The 19094-nt window shown below is 43.0% G+C and overlaps 1 protein-coding gene across 1 annotated transcript in view; it reads right to left on the bottom strand.

Moving 5' to 3' along the window:
* Positions 1-19094, bottom strand: part of DRC11 (dynein regulatory complex subunit 11) — a 147483-nt gene that overhangs the window by 20733 nt on the left and 107656 nt on the right. Inside the window, exons 12-15 of the mRNA XM_077829482.1 lie at positions 16245-16306; positions 12872-12954; positions 9439-9546; positions 5133-5332 (exon numbers count right to left, since the gene is read on the bottom strand). Of these exons, the coding sequence (XP_077685608.1) occupies positions 5133-5332; positions 9439-9546; positions 12872-12954; positions 16245-16306 (453 nt within the window). The remainder of the gene's footprint in view (positions 1-5132; positions 5333-9438; positions 9547-12871; positions 12955-16244; positions 16307-19094) is intronic.

Below are 19094 nucleotides of genomic sequence, written 5' to 3'. Positions count from 1 at the left end.
TTTCCCACAGAATGTTTTTGCCTTTCACGCGTCTGTGAGCAGTAAATACAACATTTGAAGAGGCTCTTAGAAGGAAGACAATGTGGATAGTGAGCGATCAGCTGTTGTGACCTGTACGGGATGTGCCATGTTTGTCTTTTTCCCAGAAGACAGAAGCGACTTTGTCTGTACGAAGTGCAAGCTGGTCTCCATATTGGAAGACAAGGTTAAAGGACTAGAGACCCAAGTATCAACCCTGCGTTGCATCAGAGAAAATGAAGATTTTCTGGATAGAAGTCAGCGTTTGGTACTTCAGGCACACCATGCTGAAGAATCAGAGAGGGCAATGCAGAACGGGAAGAAAATTGGCAGTATGTGACCTCCAGAAGAAGAAAGAGGAGAACCCATGTACCCCCAATGCAGATAGAGGTAAGAAACCATTTTCAGGCTCTCTGCACAGATACTATGGAGGAGAACGGTTTGGAAGAGTTATCTGAGGGAAGGGATCAGAAGGAGACCCCACTGACTGGAAGGCATGGGATGCATTGTCCTCGGGATCGGGGTTCCATGACCACCATTCCCAAGAGGAGGAGATGGGTGGTGGTGGTCGGGGATTCCCTCCTAAGGGGGATGGAGTCATCCATCTGCCGACCAGACTGGGAGACTCAAGAAGTGTGCTGCTTGCCTGGAGCTAGAATTCACAATGTGATGGAATGTCTGTGTGATGGAGTGTCACAATGTGATGGAGTGAAGCCCTCAGACTGCTACCCCTTCCTACTTTTCCCCAAGGGCACTAATGATACTGCCAAGAATGACCTTGAGCAGGTCACTGCAGACTACGTGGCTCTGGGAAGAGGATAAAGGAGTTTGAGATGCAAGTCGTGTTCTCGTCCATCCTCCCTGTTGAAGGAAAAGGCCCAGGTAGGGACCGTAGAATTGTGGAGGTGAATGTGTGGTTGTGCAGGTGGTGTTGGAGAGAGGGTTTTGGATTCTTTGACCATGGGATGTTGTTCCAGGAAGAAGGATTGTTAGGAAGATATGGAATCCACCTAACAAAGAGAGGGAAAAGCATCTTCGCAGGCAGGCTTGCTTAGCTAGTGAGGAGGGCTTTAAACTAGGTTCGCTGGGGGATGGTGACCTAAGCCTGGAGGTAAGTGGGGAAGTGGGACACTGGGAGGAAACACAAGGAGGAGGGTGCAACAGGGAAGGCCTCCTGATTCATACTGAGAAAGTAGGGCAATCGGCTAGTTATCTTAGATACCTGTACACGAATGCAAGAAGCCTGGGAAACAACCAGGAAGAATTGGAAGTCCTGGCACAGTCAAGGAACTATGATGTGACTGGAATAACAGAGATTTTGTGGGGTACCTCACATGACTGAAGCACTGTAATGGATGGGTATAAACTGTTCAGGAAGGACAGGTGGGGGAGAAAAGGTGGAGGAGTTGCACTGTATGTAAGAGAGCGGTATGATTGCTTAGAGCTCCAGTATGAAACTGGAGAAAAGCCTGTTGAGAGTCTTTGGGTTAAGTTCAGAGGAGAGAGGAACAAGGGTGATGTTGTGGTGGGTGTCTGTTTTAGACCACCAGACCAGGAGGATGAGGTAGACGAGGCTTTCTTCGGACAACTAACAGAAGTTTCCAGATCACAGTCTCTGGTTCTCATGTGGGACTTCAATCCCCCTGACATCTACTGGGAGAGCAATACAGCAGTGGACAGACAATCCAGGAAGTTTTTGGAGCATGTTGGGGACAACTTCCTGGTGCAAGTGCTGGAGGAACCAACTAGGGGCCGTGCTCCTCTTGACCTGCTGCTCACAAAGAGGGAAGAATTGGTAGGAGAAGTACAAGTGGGTGGCAACCTGGGCAGCACTGACCATGAGTTGGTTGAGTTCAGGATCTTGACAAAAGGAAGAAAGGAGAGCAGCAGAATATGGACCCTGGACTTCAGAAAAGCAGACTTTGACTCCCTCAGGGAACTGATGGACAGGATCCCATGGGAGGCTAATATGAGGGGGAAAGGAGTCCAGGAGAGCTGGCTATATTTTAAAGAAGCCTTATTGAGGGTGCAGGAACAAACCATCCCGATGTGCAGAAAGAATAGCAAATATGGCAGGCGACCAGCTTGGCTTAACAGAGAAATCTTTGGTGAGCTTAAACACAAAAAGGAAGCTTACAAGAAGTGGAAACTTGGACAGATGACTAGAGAGGAGTTTAAAAATATTGCTTGAGCATGCAGGGCTGTAATCAGGAAGGCCAAAGCACAATTGGAGTTGCAGATAGCAAGGGATGTGAAGGGTAACAAGAAGGGTTTCTAGAGGTATGTTAGCAACAAGAAGGTGGTCAGGGAAAGTGTGGGACCCTTACTGAGGCAACCTAGTGACAGATGATGTGGAAAAAGCTGAAGTACTCAATGCTTTTTTGCCTTGGTCTTCACAGACAAAGTCAGCTCCGAGACTGCTGCACTGGGCAACACAGTATTGGGAGGAGGTGAGCATCCCTCAGTGGTAAAAAAACAGGTTAAGGACTATTTAGAAAAGCTGGACAGGCACAAGTCCATGGGGCCGAATCGAATGCATCCGAGGGTGCTAAGGGAGTTGGCTGATGTGATTGCAGAGCCATTGGCCGTTATCTCTGAAAACTCTTGGAGGTCCCAGATGATTGGAAAAAGGCAAATATAGTGCCCATCATTAAAGAAAGGGAAGAAGGAGAATCTGGGGAACTATAGACTCACCACAGTCCCTGGAAAAATCATGGAGCAGGTCCTCAAGGAATCTATTTTGAAGCACTTGGAGGAGAGGAAGGTAATCAGAAAAGGTCAACATGGATTCACCAACAGCAAGTCATGCCTGACCAACCTGATTGCCTTCTATGATGAGATAACTGGCTCTGTGGATATGGGGAAAGTGGTGGATGTGATATACCTTGACTTTAGCAAAGCTTTTGATATGGTCTCCCACAGTATTCTTGCCAGCAAGTTAAAGTATGGATTGGATGAATGGACTATATGGTGGATAGAAAGCTAGCAAGATTGCTGGGTTCAATGGGTAGTGATCAATATCTCAATGTCTAGTTGACAGCCAGTATCAAGCGGAGTGCCCCAGGGGTCGGTCCTGGGGCTGGTTTTGTTCAACATCTTCATTAATGACCTGGATGATGGGAAGGATTATACCCTCAGCAAGTTTGTGCATGACACTAAGATGGTAGTGTCTACCACTAAGAGAGGTAGATATGCTGGAGGGTAGGGATATGGTCCAGAGTGATCTAGACAAATTGGAGGATTGGGCTAAAAGAAATCTGATGAGATTCAACAAGGACAAATGCAGAGTCCAGCACTTAGGATGGAAGAATCCTATGCACTGCTACATGCTTGGGGACTAACTGGCTAGGTAACAGTTCTGCAGAAAAGGACCTGGGGATTATAGTGGATGAGAAGCTGGATATGAGTCAACAGTGTGCCCTTGTTGCCAAGAAGACTAACGGCATATTGGGCTGCGTTAGTAGGAGCACTGCCAGCAGATCAAGGGAAATGATTATTTCCTCTATTCGGCACTGGTGAGGCCACATCTGGAGTATTGCATCCAGTTTTGGGCCCCCCATTACAGAAAGGATGTGGACAAATTGGAGAAAGTCCAGCAGAAGGCAATGAAAATGATTAGGGGTCTGGGGCACATGACTTATGAGGGGAGGCTGAGGGAACTGAGATTATTTAGTCTGCAGAAGAGAAGAGTGAGGGGGGATTTGAAAACAGCCTTCAACTACTTGAAGGGGGGTTCCAAAGAGGATGGAGTTAGGCTGTTCTCAGTGGTGGCAGATGACAGAACAAGGAGCAATGGTCGCAGGTTGAAGTGGGGGAGGTCTAGGTTGGATATTAGGAAAAACTGTTTCACTAGGAGTTGGTGAAGCACTGGAATGGGTTACCTAGGGAGGTGGTGTAAAATATCTTTAGAGATTTTTAAGGCCTGGCTTAACAAAGCCCTGGCTGGGATGATTTAGTTGGGGTTGGTCCTGCTTTGAGCAGGGGGTTGGACTAGATGACCTCCTGAGGTCTCTTCCAGTGCTAATCTATGATTCTGTGATCTTTTCCTTTCTGGAGAAAGCCATTCTGAATCCATAATCTCTCCTGGGGATTCTGGCACTGGGAAAGGGAGATCTTGTTTTTTTTTTTCTTCTCAATTTTAAAGGATTCCTCCTGGGGCTGTAGGTCTGCACCCTTTCTCATCGGAAATGTGAAGATCATGGAATAAAGAACAAATTGGGCCCTGACTATGTCCTTAAGTAAGGGGTCTGGATACATTCATAATTAATACAGAAGGTTTAATTTCCAAGCCCACCATATATTATCTTATATTTTTGTTCCTGTAATTCTAAGCTAGAATTTCTTTTTCAAAATGATGACTGCAGCTAACCAGAGAGCTGTGTAGCAGAGAGCAATTTGTAGTGACTCCTGTACAAGAAATATACCTCCAACAATAGCGAGCATTATTTGACTACACATTGCATCTCAAAGAAATATTCCTGATTGAAGTAAACAGAAACACAGAACAGAATTTTGTTTTATATAATGCTTTTCATACTCAAGGTAACTCAAAGATCATTCAAGTGGTGACATGGAAAAACCTTCTTGTATCAAGTGATTTCTCTTGGGACATTAAATCCTCCACAGTGGTGAACATATTGGTTGTCAGAACATTGTTTTAAGGAAATTTGAAAGCCATGAGACTTGTTTTGACCTTGGACAGCTGTGCTTTCTTTTTGGTGTACTCTAACTCTGGTTCTTGGCTTTATTTTAAATGCAGAGCAACTGGCTTGTTGAAGATCTTCTCTTTGAAGTTGAGAAAATGGGCATAAGGTGATTTATCATCCACAAGGGGAAGGGGAATGAAATGTGGACATTTCAAGGGCACCATACACTCTTATGTCTTACAGATTCATGGATTTTAAGGCCAGAAGGGACCACTAGATCTTCTAGTTGGACCTAATATAAAATGCAAGCCAACTAATTTCACCCAATTACCCCTGGATTGAGCCCAGTATCTGAAAAGTGGAACTTATTTAAAAGAAAGTAGGATATGATTCCACAGGAGTTTTAAGAGAAGAAATAAAAAAACACACAACAGACTAGTGAGAATCAACTGTCAAAAAGTACAGTACCTTGAACACCATGTGGAGCATCATTTGCAGACCACTCTTGCCTGGGTATTTCCTAGCAATGTTAGAGGCAGACAAGTTGAAGAGATTGGCTCCTGTTTCTGTGCAGATGGCATGCACCAGCATTTTCTTTCCTACCCCTGTGGGCCCAGCTAGCAACAAGGCCTTCACCAAAGGAGCCTTCTCATGTACTGCTTGAGAACCTATAAAAAGTAATAAGGCACTATTTAAGTCTGCCATAAATGTAACGGTGAATGATTCTTCAGTTTTTCTTCCTGATAAATATTTCATAATGTGAACTCTTCATCTCACTAACATAGAGCAAGTGCTGTAGAATTCACTTTACAGCTGTAGAATACGTTAGCCTTTCTTCGTGGTAGGAAAACCAATAGTACTGAACTTATTTTAATTGTGACTTTTAGCAAAATTCTTCCCCGGTCCAGGGTGACCGTTTCACTTTGCTTAATATTGGATATGGGCTGTAACAGGCTAAGGAGCATTGAAATGAAAAGGAGACACACAGTTACATGCAGAAGACAAGCCTGACACCATGCACAGTACACATCTGCCTTCAATTACACCTAACTGTTAATTGACTGCCTGTTGGCTGTCAGGCAGATGTATAGTTGTAGGTATACCTGTGGTCTAATTTAAAAGAGGAGACAAACATTCTGCCTCAGAGCTGTTCCCCACTTCATAATTGGAAGGGGGAGGAAATTCCTGTCATATGTTAAAATAGCAGAATCCCTTATCTGCGCCAAAAATGACACTTTCCAACTTCCATAAGAAAACAAACTAATTGGAATATTTTCCTGATCAGCATTCTTCTGTAATTTAAAACCAGATGTCATCATCAGTCTTTCTTTTGCCCCTTTCTTCCCTCACCACCCTTTTTTTGGAAAATTTTCTCTTTATAATATTTCTGCTTTTAGTACGTGTGGGAGAGAGTCTGATCCCTTGATTGTAGGAATGGAATTTATCTGACTGAGCTGGGTGATGACAGCACCCAGGGGTGGGGTTGCTGTGAGTGTTGTCAAGTCATCCTCCAACAAGGAAAGATTAAGCCCTATATAGAACTCTGCTACTTCATTTATGAGGAGAGGCATAGTATATACCCATTTAGTGGCTAATCTGCTTTTTGTTCTCTACTTTTTTAGTTGAGACAGTGCAGCTGCTGGGTTCCTCCTCTTCACTTGCTCTGACAGGGAGGATGATGACCAATCACCATCCAAGATTTCACTGCTCTCTACAGCTCTCTCCTTTGCTTCTCCAGTTTAAATGCTTCGGATCTGAAAGAAATGAGGTTGCCTGTTCTACTTTGATAGTCGGATCAGTGAGTCTTGTCGAAACCTGGGCTTGGAAAGCCCAATGGGGAGGGTGCCTGCACTGTCTTAACAGAGCCACAGAAAGCAATTTCGCAGATAAGGGGCAATGTTTTGTGGCTCTGGCTGTGACTGCACAGATTGGGTTCTGTATAGTGGCATCCTATGGAAAGCCACCCTAGAGAGGGAGAATGAGAGACTGAAAAGAGGGAGCCTGAGGTCATGAAAAGGAAGGGCCAAGCACCTCTGACTCCTTCACAGCTTCCAGTGTCAAAGGCTGGTAGCCACCCCAGACACTTCTTTGAGGAGAATCTCTCCTTGAGGTGAACCTCTCTCACTTCTAAGCAAGCTGAGCTGTTTTCTGCTGCATTTCTGGACGTTGTTTCAGCCACTGCTTTGCTCCACTGACTGATTGGAGAGTTCCTCAGTGAGAGAAGGGAAAAGTGCTTAATGCTCCAATGAGAACGTGCTGCTGAAAGAGGTGCAGGTAAGATTTCTCGTTGACAGCCAAGTGGTGCAAGATGCAATGGCACAGAGGTTATCTTCCTCTGCATTGCTCATTGCTCTTAGTGAGGGATGGACTGGAGAAAGGAGATGTAGAGAGCTGAGAAATGCTGAATGGTAGTTGTCATCATGCCTGTCAGTGAGAGGCAGGACCCAGTATCTGTGCTGTCACGGACAAAGCCACATAAATATTTGTTAATATAGTATGGTCAGCATCCCTCATAATAGAATTTGGAAAGTAGACAGTAAACTTAACAGCAAACATATAAATTGCCTCTCCCTTGATGGTCCAATAAAATCAGTGCCTTTTACTTGCCACATAAAAACATGCCCTTATCTTGATGTAGTGATTACCACTCCAAAGTAACTTGAACAGTTATGCCTCTCATCACGTGCTGAGGGTTTGCAAACTTTCTGTCTGCCTGCTAATTGGTAGGGGGAAAAAGTCCAGAAGGTGAGAGCCCTTTGCGGGAGCTTTGCCAGTTCTGGAAAAGTTCTATTCCAGGTACTGAGAGCAAGAGAATCTCCGACTCCTGCAGCCACCACAGAAGGAGAGGATATTGTTTAGCTAACCATGCTATTAAAAGTAAAAACAAACCCATCCATCAATGTGTTAATGACTTAAAGTAGCCAAATAAATTACAATGAACAAAGTATTAAGATGAATGTCATCGTAAGCCTTTATTCCAATACCATGAACCATGCAGTGAAGTTACCAACCTCTCAGGTTATATGAATATTTTTGGTCATTTAATACCAATTTACTACTATTATACATTGATTATAATGGAACAGTAGAAACCCCTCGAGAGAAATGTAACTTCCATTAGAAAGTCTCCTTTCAGCTGCTTATAATTTTCTCAGATTCCTTTGGGCTGACATTTTCTCAATCAGGTGAATATTTTTGGGAAAGCTTTTACTTACTCTCTCTCTCTCTCGCTCTCACTTTCATACAATGATTAACTAGTTCTGAGGCCAGTTAAGTAAAATGTCATCCATAAAATACCACCCAAAGGTGAAATTATTCCTGAGACTTTTTGGCTTCAGGCAATATATTTTTAACACACATTTACAAATACAGCCTATATTTGTTTTACTGGTTGAGGGTATTTTTCCTCTCTCTCATTTTCTCTCCAATTAATGGGAGGAGGTTTATGGGCCGCTCTTACCTTGGCAGGAACAGTCTTTGGGCTTGATTACCCTAGAAAATTAGTTTAAAGCATGACCTTGCAGTGTAGACAGGGATGTCATGTTTATCTTTGTATCAGCTGGTTAAACCTATGGTTCTAGTAGAGATAGCCAATGACCAGCTGACATGGTCTTAAAGCGAAGGTCCCTGTCTACGCTGACTGCAAAGTTCCATTTAACGTAATGTTAGAACTCAGCCTTGAGGAGTCAACTAATACAACCTAACTTGCTCCTGAAGGAGAAGCCCTTTGAGGGAAAGCTCTCGCTCCCTCTTTTCCAAATTCCCATAGTTGTAGGATGGGAAGAGTCTTCTGTATGGTGCAGCCTGCTCCCCATGGTGCACTGTGAGCCCGTGCAGAGGAGGCTGGCACCATGGAATGCACATGGTGTGTTCCAGTGTGTACAGAGAGAGCAGCCCGAGCACAAGGATTGCCTTTGTCCCTGGTCTTTGTTAAAGGCATACAAAAGGGAGGGGAAGGAGAAGAGAAGGCTCCCTGCTCCCCTCCATCCTAACACCAAAACAAGAGCCAGGGACATTCTGGCCTGAGGTGGAACAAGTGGACTGAGTGGCAGAGAATGAGGCTACATAGGACTGAGTTGGCTGGCCGAGGACTTGCCTATCCTCTGACAGAGGTCTCCCAAAAGTAAAAACATTATGAAATAAAACTATAAATAGCAGAAGCAAAGCCCCTTTATGTAGTAAGTGCCTGGATTCCTCATGGCTGGCCTACAGTCATCCTGTCAGTCTTGAGAAAAATATTGGGGCAGACAGTATGTTTAAAAAACCCAACTAAGCCTTGTTTCATATTAATAGTGGCTGGCATTTAAAACTACAAGGACATTTAAAAGTGCTCTCTTTCAGCTATCTGAAATCTACTCAGGCTAATTCCTTAACTGTTCACCTTGTTTGGTTCCAAGTAACATTAGCCAGCTTGTAAAAGGTAAATTGCAGCCTTAGCCCTTCCCTTAACTTGATTGATTTTAACCACTGGAGCTTGTTTTAGCTATTATCTTTCCCATGTGATTTTCTTTATATGCTGCCATTCACAAACTGTTAAAATGCAAACAGAGATGGCAAAGAAATGCAATACCTGACAATAGCATGTGCATGCTCTTTTATACACTATTAAAATGATATGGCCTTCACTGAGAATGCTTAATTGAAAAACAATTATACTGCAAAATGCTTTAGACTACAATCAATCAAGCACTGTCAAAGCTAGTAAAAATGTATGTTACTGGCAGGAAGCAAACCATCATATTCTGCCCTTTAGTAATTTTTGCTGTGCTCTTACCTAATGGCAATATTCCATACAGTGCTATTAGCTGTCTGACATCTGTGAGAGAGGGCATTGGCTCTATATCTACCAGACGAAGCGTAGTCCCCAGATAGCTGTACTCGCCTGCAGGGAGGAAGCATGGGCTTAATAAATGTGACACTGTATTGTTATAAAATGCATAATTCAAATAATGAAAAACTACCATGGAATACAAATTTTGCATGCTCTGAGCAAACCCAGTTCTGTCAGGGGTAAGGGACTCAAGTAGGGGAATGTTGCCATGGAATACAGGCCTAGAAGGAAAATGAAGTTAAGCATACATTCCTGTGCTGACTCTCCCTACTAAGCAGGTTGTGGAAGGCATTCAGCAGAGAAATAAGTCTTAAATAACCTTTTAAAGAAACTTTGTGGTTCACAAAAGAATCATTACTGACACCATAAATCACATCAATAGCAGAGAATTTGGGGAGTTAAGATGTCATATTTTTGGAATCACCAATGAACCAAGATGTATCTAAGGGATTTCAAAGGGGGAAAAATATATTGTTTAAAAGGTTACTTAATTTTTTTTCTGAATGCTGCCTGCCCCCATAATTCCCACCACATCTTAGTTAGTGGGGACACTCTGCACTGCAGTCTGTGTTCAGTTCACTGTTTGTTTTTTTTGCATCGCACTTCACCTTTTTTATTTAAAAGTAGAGTGAAATGCACTGCTGCAGACTGAAGCAGTCTAAAGCTAGAATCCTGCCTCATCTTGTTAGAGAGCTGTAATCACATATAGGACATAATGGGACAAAGATCCGGAAGGATGGGACACAAGCAAGAAAATTAAGGCTACGTCTACACTGGATCTGTAGAGGTAATTTCCAGCTTGAGTAGATGCATGTTAGCTCACGCAAAATAGCAGTGTAGCGATGGGCTGGGCTAGCCACACCAAGTATATTCCTAGGGTTTCAGACAAGATTGTACCCATGAAGCTAAGACTACGCTGTGAGCTGGAAATGTCACCTCTAGCTCCAGTGTAGACATACACTAATAGTGCAGGAAAAATACATTCAAGAAGGATTAATTTCTTTAGCATAAATAACATGTTCTGTACCTAATACTATTTTGTATTTTGATGATGATAACTTCCAAATAGGAAGAAAGAACATCCAGCTTGTCTGGGATAGATGTAAAATTAGGTATAAAATGAGAGAGATTTGAGAGATATAGCATAGTCATACTTTGGGCAAGGAGATGGACAAGCACTGGCATAGCCTCCCCTCCCCCTTTGAGGGTAAAATTCATTTCAGGTTTTATCTTTTATTTAAGGAGAAATCAAAAGAACTGGCTAGAAATTAATCTTCAGAGATTTAATTAGAAGGCATCAAAGGGTTTAATTGCAACTGGCCATAAATCATGATGGATATTCTCTGACTAATTTAGATAAGGTCACCAAGAAAATTAGTTCAGCAATGTCGGTTTGTCATAGGGACGGACGTTTCAGAACCTTTACTCATTGTGTGGCTTCTTGCACAGTTCTGCCCTTTGTCTTCTCCCCAAGAACGGTGAGTGAGAGAGCGACCTTTCTAGGATTTCAGGACTCAGGGCTGAGGGGCACTCATTTATTTCTCTATGGGCCATAACTCTAACCTTGCAACTTTAAATGTTGCTTTTGACTTGATATAAAGCCAAAGATTTTAGGCCTCGCTCCTGGGAAATGCTAAGTACCGTTTGCCTCACTCTGACAGTGCAAGTGGGACTTAAAGCTGCCGTAAATGGAAAGCTGAGAATTCCCTGAACGTGAGAGAATCTTCTGCTGGGGCAGGGCTGGCTTTGACAGCTGTATGCCTCCCCCCTGCCTACCCAGAGTAGGGGCTATGTGGGGATGTGCTGGGTATGAGCACTCTGTGTTACAGTGATCCCCCACCCAGTGTAATGGCTCCTAGGAGGTCAGTGCTGCTTTTATGTAACTTAGAGCAGCCCTGAGGCCACCCTAAGCTATGACAGGAGTCAAACTGACCCCTGAAAGCTTCAGGATCAAGGGATTACAAAGATGGCTCCAAGCCATCATTGCCCCCCCCCCCACCTCTCCAGTTGGTGCACTTGAGGATTTGGTGCTGAGTATTTTATTAAAATTGTGAGAGGATGTTTTGATTTTTACAAAATTCTACAATGTTACCAGCCACTAGCTAGCCTATTGCCCAAGATGGTCTTTCAAAGTATCTGTGATGGAAATGTCTGTCAGCCATAAACGACCTTGGGAAGGACAGCTGGTAGTGGTTGGGCGAGTGCAAAAATAATGAAAAGCTTCCATTACTACTCTCAGCACTCTATGCTCTTTAACGAGTATGCAATGAATAGAATACCAATACCAGCTCATTCTCTAGAGTGGGCAAGCACTCTGTTGGCAATAAGTGCTGCTTTTAACAGTTTATAAAAACATGGCACTTACAGCCGATATGAAAGACTCCCATTTTTCCTGCTTAGATATATACCATATTAATGGCCAGATGCACTGTACGTGCTAGGTACTGACAAGCTCTTTAATTGTGGTCCTTCAAATTAGTGGGTTTTTCCCCTGATATATTGCAGCTTGTTCAGTTTTAGTGAATGTCCCAAAACAATCTCAGAGAGTGTATCAAGCCACTGTGAGATTGCATTTCTTCTCTGAACACTAGCCCCATTGCACTCAGATCTTTCTATGGTGCTTTATCTTGGGTTTTTCTATTTGTGTATGTGAGGCTGTATAATATTGGCTACTATTTTATTTTCTGGAAAATATTTTGGACACAATATAAAACACCATGCTGCTATGCCTTCAGGTTCCATTGTATTGCCTAGCTCCATAGATAGGCACTTCAACAGTACAAATTGTAGATACTGAGCACCTCTGAAAATCAGGCTTCTGTTGATTTGGGTGCCTAACTTTACACACTCAGGTTTAAAAATTTTGTCCCAGAATTTTATTGAAATTGCAACTGTACTTCATTTCATCCTTGACTTGACTGGTCATAGTGATTAGTGAACCTTGGAAGGTTTGCATGTTTCATCAGATAAAACATACAAACACTTGGATGTTCCAAATCCAAATATCTTTGAACTGGAAAACTCCTAGGAAAAGGTTTTCCTGAAATCTTGGTTATATCTGGACTGTAAATAACATGAGAACAGCTTCTTACAATATTTTGGTACTTCTCTTTCTGGCACCTGGCAAATTCAGGAATGACAAAGTAGTGGCATGCAAACATGTTTAAAAATGCAGAAAACAAACCCATATTTCAAATCTTAAAAAGAGGGTTGAATTTATTCTGACTTGCATTTTTGGTCAACTGTTTCATTCAATCTATTTCATCCATCTTTTATAAGCAGCCAAACTGGAGTGCACTATGGATGAAGTGTTCTCATAATATTCAAGATATACATTAGCTCTGATATGTAAGACATTTAAAAATGTATACATTACCAATATAATCAGAGAGTTTCACTGTCTTGGGCTTTATTAGTAATCCTTCTTCTACTAGTTCCTTGTACAGAGAATCAATGGTCCTACAGACAAGATACATAATTTCAGAAAATTCTAGAGATCTGCAAAAACAGTCCAATCCGTCAGTAACAAAACTAAATGGAACATTTACACATCCTTAGCTTTATAATATATAACTTTTTACTGACCAATATATAATTTGTTGCTGTGAATATTTAATCATTATTGACTTTTATGTGTCATCTGTTATTTGTTCTGCTTCCCCTTTAAGTAATAGTCCTACACTTTTATTTCCTTATATACCACATGATTTCTTATAGCAGTTATGACTACCTATTTCCAGGTGATGAAGATCACTGACTACTGTTGTACTCATTCATTAATACCAATTACTGAGAAATTATTTTAAAATCCGAATAACAGCACATAATGTTATGCTTCTGCAATTAGTAATTCATTAATCTTCCTAGAATTTATTCTGTTTTCAATAGACCAACTTCCACTCCTTTAAGAACATTACATCATTTATTATACTGGATCAACCAATGGTCCACCTAGTTCAGTATCCTCCCTGATGGGGGCCAGAGCCAAATGTTGTAGAGGAAGGTGGGGAAAAATCATGCAGTGGACAATTATGGAATAACATGTTCATTGAGGAAGTGTCTTCCTATCTCCTGTCAATTTGTGGGTGTTTTTTGCCCTAAGAAATGAGGATTTATACTCTTGAATTTTTTTATCTATCTAATGTAAATGTGGATTTCTCATTATCTATGTAACTGTCCAATCCTTTTTTCCCCCTTTGGTATCCTGCTAAACTCTCGGCATCAATGATATTTTTTGACAGTGAGATCTACAGATTAATTAAAATTGCTTCGAGAAATAATTCTTTGCACACTATAAGTATATTGCCTTCCATTTTAATTGAAGGTCATTGTCTTATATTTTGAGGGTAAATAATAATGCCTAACTTGACCTTCTCAAGATCTTTCATTATTTTGTATACCTTTAACATCATCTCTTATTCATCTCGTCTTCAAGCTAAACAGTTCCAATCTGTTCAGTGTCTCATAAGGAAGTCTTTCCATGCCTCTAATAATTTTGGTCACCAATCCTAACTGAGGCATTTCAGTACTACTAAAAAAATACAAATATTTAATAATAGGTATAAGTTGGCCAATAATCTCATGTCTCGTGTGTTTTCAAATAGACATTTCATTCTAAATTTTTGATGTCCACACAGTGCATAATTAATACATAAGCAGTAATAAGGAAATGCAAAATTTAATGTGCCTACAACATTAACGCTGCCACTCTGGTTCTTGTTTTCATAGTTGAATGTATAACGTGATGATTTTTATGTTAGGTGTATATCACAAAATGTTCAGCAGGCATAATGTGGACAAATAGCACTGCTGTAAGAGCCATAACTCCTGCATTATTATTTTAAATGTGCAAATTTAATGATGCATGAACTGAGTCTCCTCCATGTGGAAGTGTGTTACGCTCAGTCCCTTCTATCAGTTGAAGCCCCTGTGTTTCTCTACCACGTAACAACACACAAAGATAGACATGAACCCTTTTTAGCTATTTCTGGAATTTTACCCCTTCTTCTGAACAGCAGGTGAGACCAATGTGTGAAACTTAAAGGCCAAATAAACTACCATAGCAAGCTAGCTACTAAAAAGCATATCATATAGTATTAAAATAAGTCACTAATAGCATAGTATTATAATAATTACATATTTTCTGAGTAAGCCAGGCCTAATAGGTGTGGCACCCTGTCCCCCCCATAGAGGTGGGTAGGTCAAGTAGACGTGGATTGTGCTTGCTACAGCCTTGGCTAAGAGAGCTGGGTGTTTTAGATCAGGCAGCAGAGCCTCATGCATTAAGATCTAGAGTCCCAAATTCAATCCTTGATGCTGCTGACCCACCCAGAGGCATCAGCATTACAGCTGTATAAGTGTATGTTTATATATGTGTAAATAAGTATAATAATTGTAAACGTGCATATGCATTTAATTGATAGACCCTGGAGCTGCTATATGATATGAGAGGTCATCTTCCATACACTTCCATGAAATATGTCTTCAACACTTACTTATTTGGCTTAAGAGATTGAACATTTGAAGCCAAAATAAGACACCATTCTTGATCGATTGTATTGCGGTAGTGCCCAAAGGGCCCAGTTGTGCTAAATCCTATACAAGTGAATAGGACTGGATCATAATGCAAGGCACTTCTTTCCACCAGGTGCTGAGCATACTTGTCTCTACAGTGCTCTTAGGCCCTGCTGCCTAGGAGCGCAATCTGTCCCTGTTCCACGCTGCTACTAGATAAATTGGTGCTAGCTGTGCTAACTCAGCATAGGTTTTGTATTATATGTACAGGTGAAAAATGGGCAGATTCTCAGTAGATGTATCATGTGAATGTTGAAAATGCAGGTGTCAAAACATGGAATTTGCTCAAACCCCTCAAGTAAAATAAACTCTGCCCTCAGAACAGAAATATTTAACAAATTGTAAGGTGCCCTCAAGAATTTATGTTGGTCAGACGAGAAATAAGACTGATCTATGACATGTACTTTTTACATGAGAAACAAAGGCTGCTTTATTGCGGTATTTCACTAGGGCTGGCTACAGCCTCTCTTCTCAGGGACTTTAAATTGGATGGAAAATCTGTAGACATCTGAGACTGCCAGGTGTTCCTGCACCTGCTGGTGAGGGGCTGGGGGAATAAAAGTAAAAGGGTCTTCGTTAAAGAACTGGGCCCAAGAGCCTGCGAAGACTTACATGCATGCTATGTGTATGCACTGTGAGTAGTCCTAATGGTATCAATGAAGTCTGGGTGTTGAAGTACATGTGTACGTCTTTACAGGATCAGGGCCTTGGCTTGTACAAACTACTGAAAACAGCATAATTAAAGGGAAACATACACAGCACAGGTCATTATTGTACAATGTACACCATCAAAGCAGCATTTGTTTTGTAATGGGTAGCACTACAAACCTATCAGTCAAGAGGTCATGTAGCATTTACAGACAACACAGAACAAATTTTACTTTGAAATATTTCAAAGAGACTAAAATGAACATTTTGCAAATTCATGACGGGTTTGTTTTATTTCTAGACGTCTGTGGATATTTATAGCTGTTATCCAAATGGTTCTGTTTATTGTAGGGTTCCTCATGAGTGTGAGGCTGTTGGCACTGGTAGGTTGAAATGTAAACCTACCAGTTCTGACACTGTCCTTTTGTAATTAAACAAAACAAAAAGGGTTTGGCAGTGTGGCAAATATAAAGGATACATAATTTTGTCACAATGTAACTCTCAGGATGAACAGGTGCATTCTTTACCTGTCGGGAGTCAAATCTTTCTCCTTCTTTTTCTTCCCACTTTTCTTCCCTTTTTTCTTTTTCTAAGGACCATAAATGTAGACAGTAATTAATGACATAAGTAGTTGGGATGTAGAGCTGAATGCTATTGGAACTGATACGAAGGCCAAAACTTGCCGATCCAACTTTAATAAACCTAAATATGTCAGTATTTGTATTTTCCACTATCTATGTACTTTTATGTGGTCCTCACCAATATAGTATCTGAGGAATAGATTGTATCCTTGCAGCACTCTGTGAGATAGGGAAGTACTATTTCCATTTACAGATGAGAACCTGAAGCACAAAGGAGACCAAGGGTATGTCTACACTACGAAATTAGGTCGAATTTATAGAAGTTGATTTTTTAGAAAGCTATTTTCTACAGTCGATTGTGTGTGTCCCCACACTAATGCACTAAGCGCATTAAGTCGGTGGAGTGCATCCACAGTACCCAGGCTAGCGTCGACTTTTGGAGCATTGCACTGTGGGTAGCTATCCCACAGTTCCTGCAGTCTCCGCCGCCCATTGGAATTCTGGGTTAAACTCCCAATGCCTGATGGGGCAAAAATATTGTCACGGGTGGTTTTGGGTACATGTAGTCAGTCACCCCTCCTTCCGTGAAAGCAATGGCAGACAATCATTTCGCGCCTTTTTTCCGTGTGGGCGCCATACTGCTTTCAGCAGATAGTGCAGTAGGACTGATATCCGTCGTCATCATCCACCACTTCCACTGTCACTCTGCTCTCTTGCTCTCCTGATGCTATGAATGCGCCTCGCAGGTCCTCTATATGACTGTTGTCATCCACCGCTTCTGCTGGCACTCTGCTCTCCTGCTCGCCTGGTGGTCTCACAGGGCCGCTTCTGCTGTAACTCTGCTGGGCTGCTCTTGTCTCACCACACCACAGCAAGCATGCAGCCCGCTCAGCTGTTGTGCCCTGGCAGCAGACGGTGCAGTAGGTCTGCAAAACTGGTCATCCAACCACCGCTTCCCCTGCAACTCTGCCCTCCTGCAGATGCCATACCACGGCAAGCATGGAGCCTGCTCAGATCACCGCAGCAGTTATGAGCATTGTAAACACCTCGCGCATTATCATGCGGTATATGCAGAACCAGAACCTGCAAAAGCAGGCGAGGAGGCGGTGGCAGCGCGGTGACAAGAGTGATGAGGACATGGACACAGACTTCTCTCAAAGCACAGGCCCCGGCAATTTGGCCATCCTGGTGGCAATGGGGCAGGCTCATGCAGTGGAACGCTGATTCTGGGCCCGGGAAACAAGCACAGACTGGTGGGACTGCATACGTCTGGGATGATTCCCAGTGGCTGCAAAACTTTCGTATGCGTAAGGGCACTTTCATGGAACTTTGTGACTTGCTTTCCCCTGCCCTGAAGCGCAAGAATACCAAGATGACAGCAGCCCTCACAGTTCAAAAGTGAGAGGCGATAGCCCTCTGGAAGCTTGCAATGCCAGACAGCTACCCCGTCAATCGGGAATCAATTTGGAGTGGGCAAATCTACTGTGGGGGCTGCTGTGATCCAAGTAGCCAATGCAATCACTGAGCTGCTGCTATCATGGGTAGTGACTCTCGGAAATGTGTAGGTCATACTAGATGGCTTTGCTGCAATGGGATTCCCTAACTGTGGTGGGGCAATAGACGGAACGCATATCCCTATCTTGGCACTGGAGCACCAAGGCAGAGAGTACATAAACTGAAAGGAGTACTTTTCAATAATGCTGCAAGCACTGGTGGATCACAAGGGACGTTTCACCAACATCAACGTGGGATGGCCGGGAAAGGTACATGACGCTCACATCTTCAGGAACTCTGGTCTGTTTCAAAAGCTGCAGGAAGGGACTTACTTTCCAGACCAGAAAATAACCACTGGGGATGTTGAAATGCCTATAGTTATCCTTGGGGACCCAGTCTACCCCTTAATGCCATGGCTCATGAAGCCGTACACAGGCAGCCTGGACAGTAGTCAGGAGCTGTTCAACTACAGGCTGAGCAAGTGCAGAATGGTGGTAGAATGTGCATTTGGACGTTTAAAGGCATGCTGGCGCAGTTTACTGACTCAGTTAGACCTCAACGAAACCAATATTCCCATTGTTATTACTGCTTGCTGTGTGCTCCACAATATCTGTGAGAGTAAGGGGGAGACATTTATGGTGGGGGTGGGAAGCTGAGGCAAATCACCTGGCCGCTGATTACGCACAGCCAGACACCAGGGTGGTTAGAAGAGCACAGCAGGGTGCGCTGCTTATCAGAGAAGCTTTGAAAACCAGTTTCATGGCTGACCAGGCTACGGTGTGACAGTTCTGTTTGTTTCTCCTTGATGAAAACCCGCCCCCTTGGTTCACTCAACTTCCCTGTAAGCCAGCTGCCCTCCCTTCCCCGCTTTGATCACTGCTTGCTGAGGCAATAAAGTCATTGTTGTTTCAAATTCATGCATTCTTTATTAATCCGTCACACAAATGCGGGGATAACTGCCAAGGTAGCCTGGGAGGGGTAGGGGAGGAGCAAAGCACCGGGTGGGGTGGGGGAGGAGAGGAGGAGGGAAGGGCAAGGCCACACTGCACTTCAAAACTTATTGAATGCCAGCCTTCTGTTCCTTGGGCAGTCCTCTGGGGTGAAGTGGTTGGGTGCCCAGAGGCTCCCCCCGCCCCTGCATTCTTGGGTGTCTGGGTGAGGAGGCTATGGGACTTGGGGAGGTTACACAGGGGCTGCAGTGGCCGTCTGTGCTCCTGCTGCCTTTCCTGCACCTCAAGCACACGCTGGAGCATATCAGTTTGATCCTCCAGTAGCCTCAGCATTGCATCCTGCCTCCTTTCA

The sequence above is a fragment of the Eretmochelys imbricata genome, chromosome 11, assembly GCF_965152235.1.
Source record: "Eretmochelys imbricata isolate rEreImb1 chromosome 11, rEreImb1.hap1, whole genome shotgun sequence".
Lineage (NCBI taxonomy): Eukaryota > Metazoa > Chordata > Testudines > Cheloniidae > Eretmochelys > Eretmochelys imbricata.
This window is presented reverse-complemented; position numbering and strand designations above follow the sequence as displayed.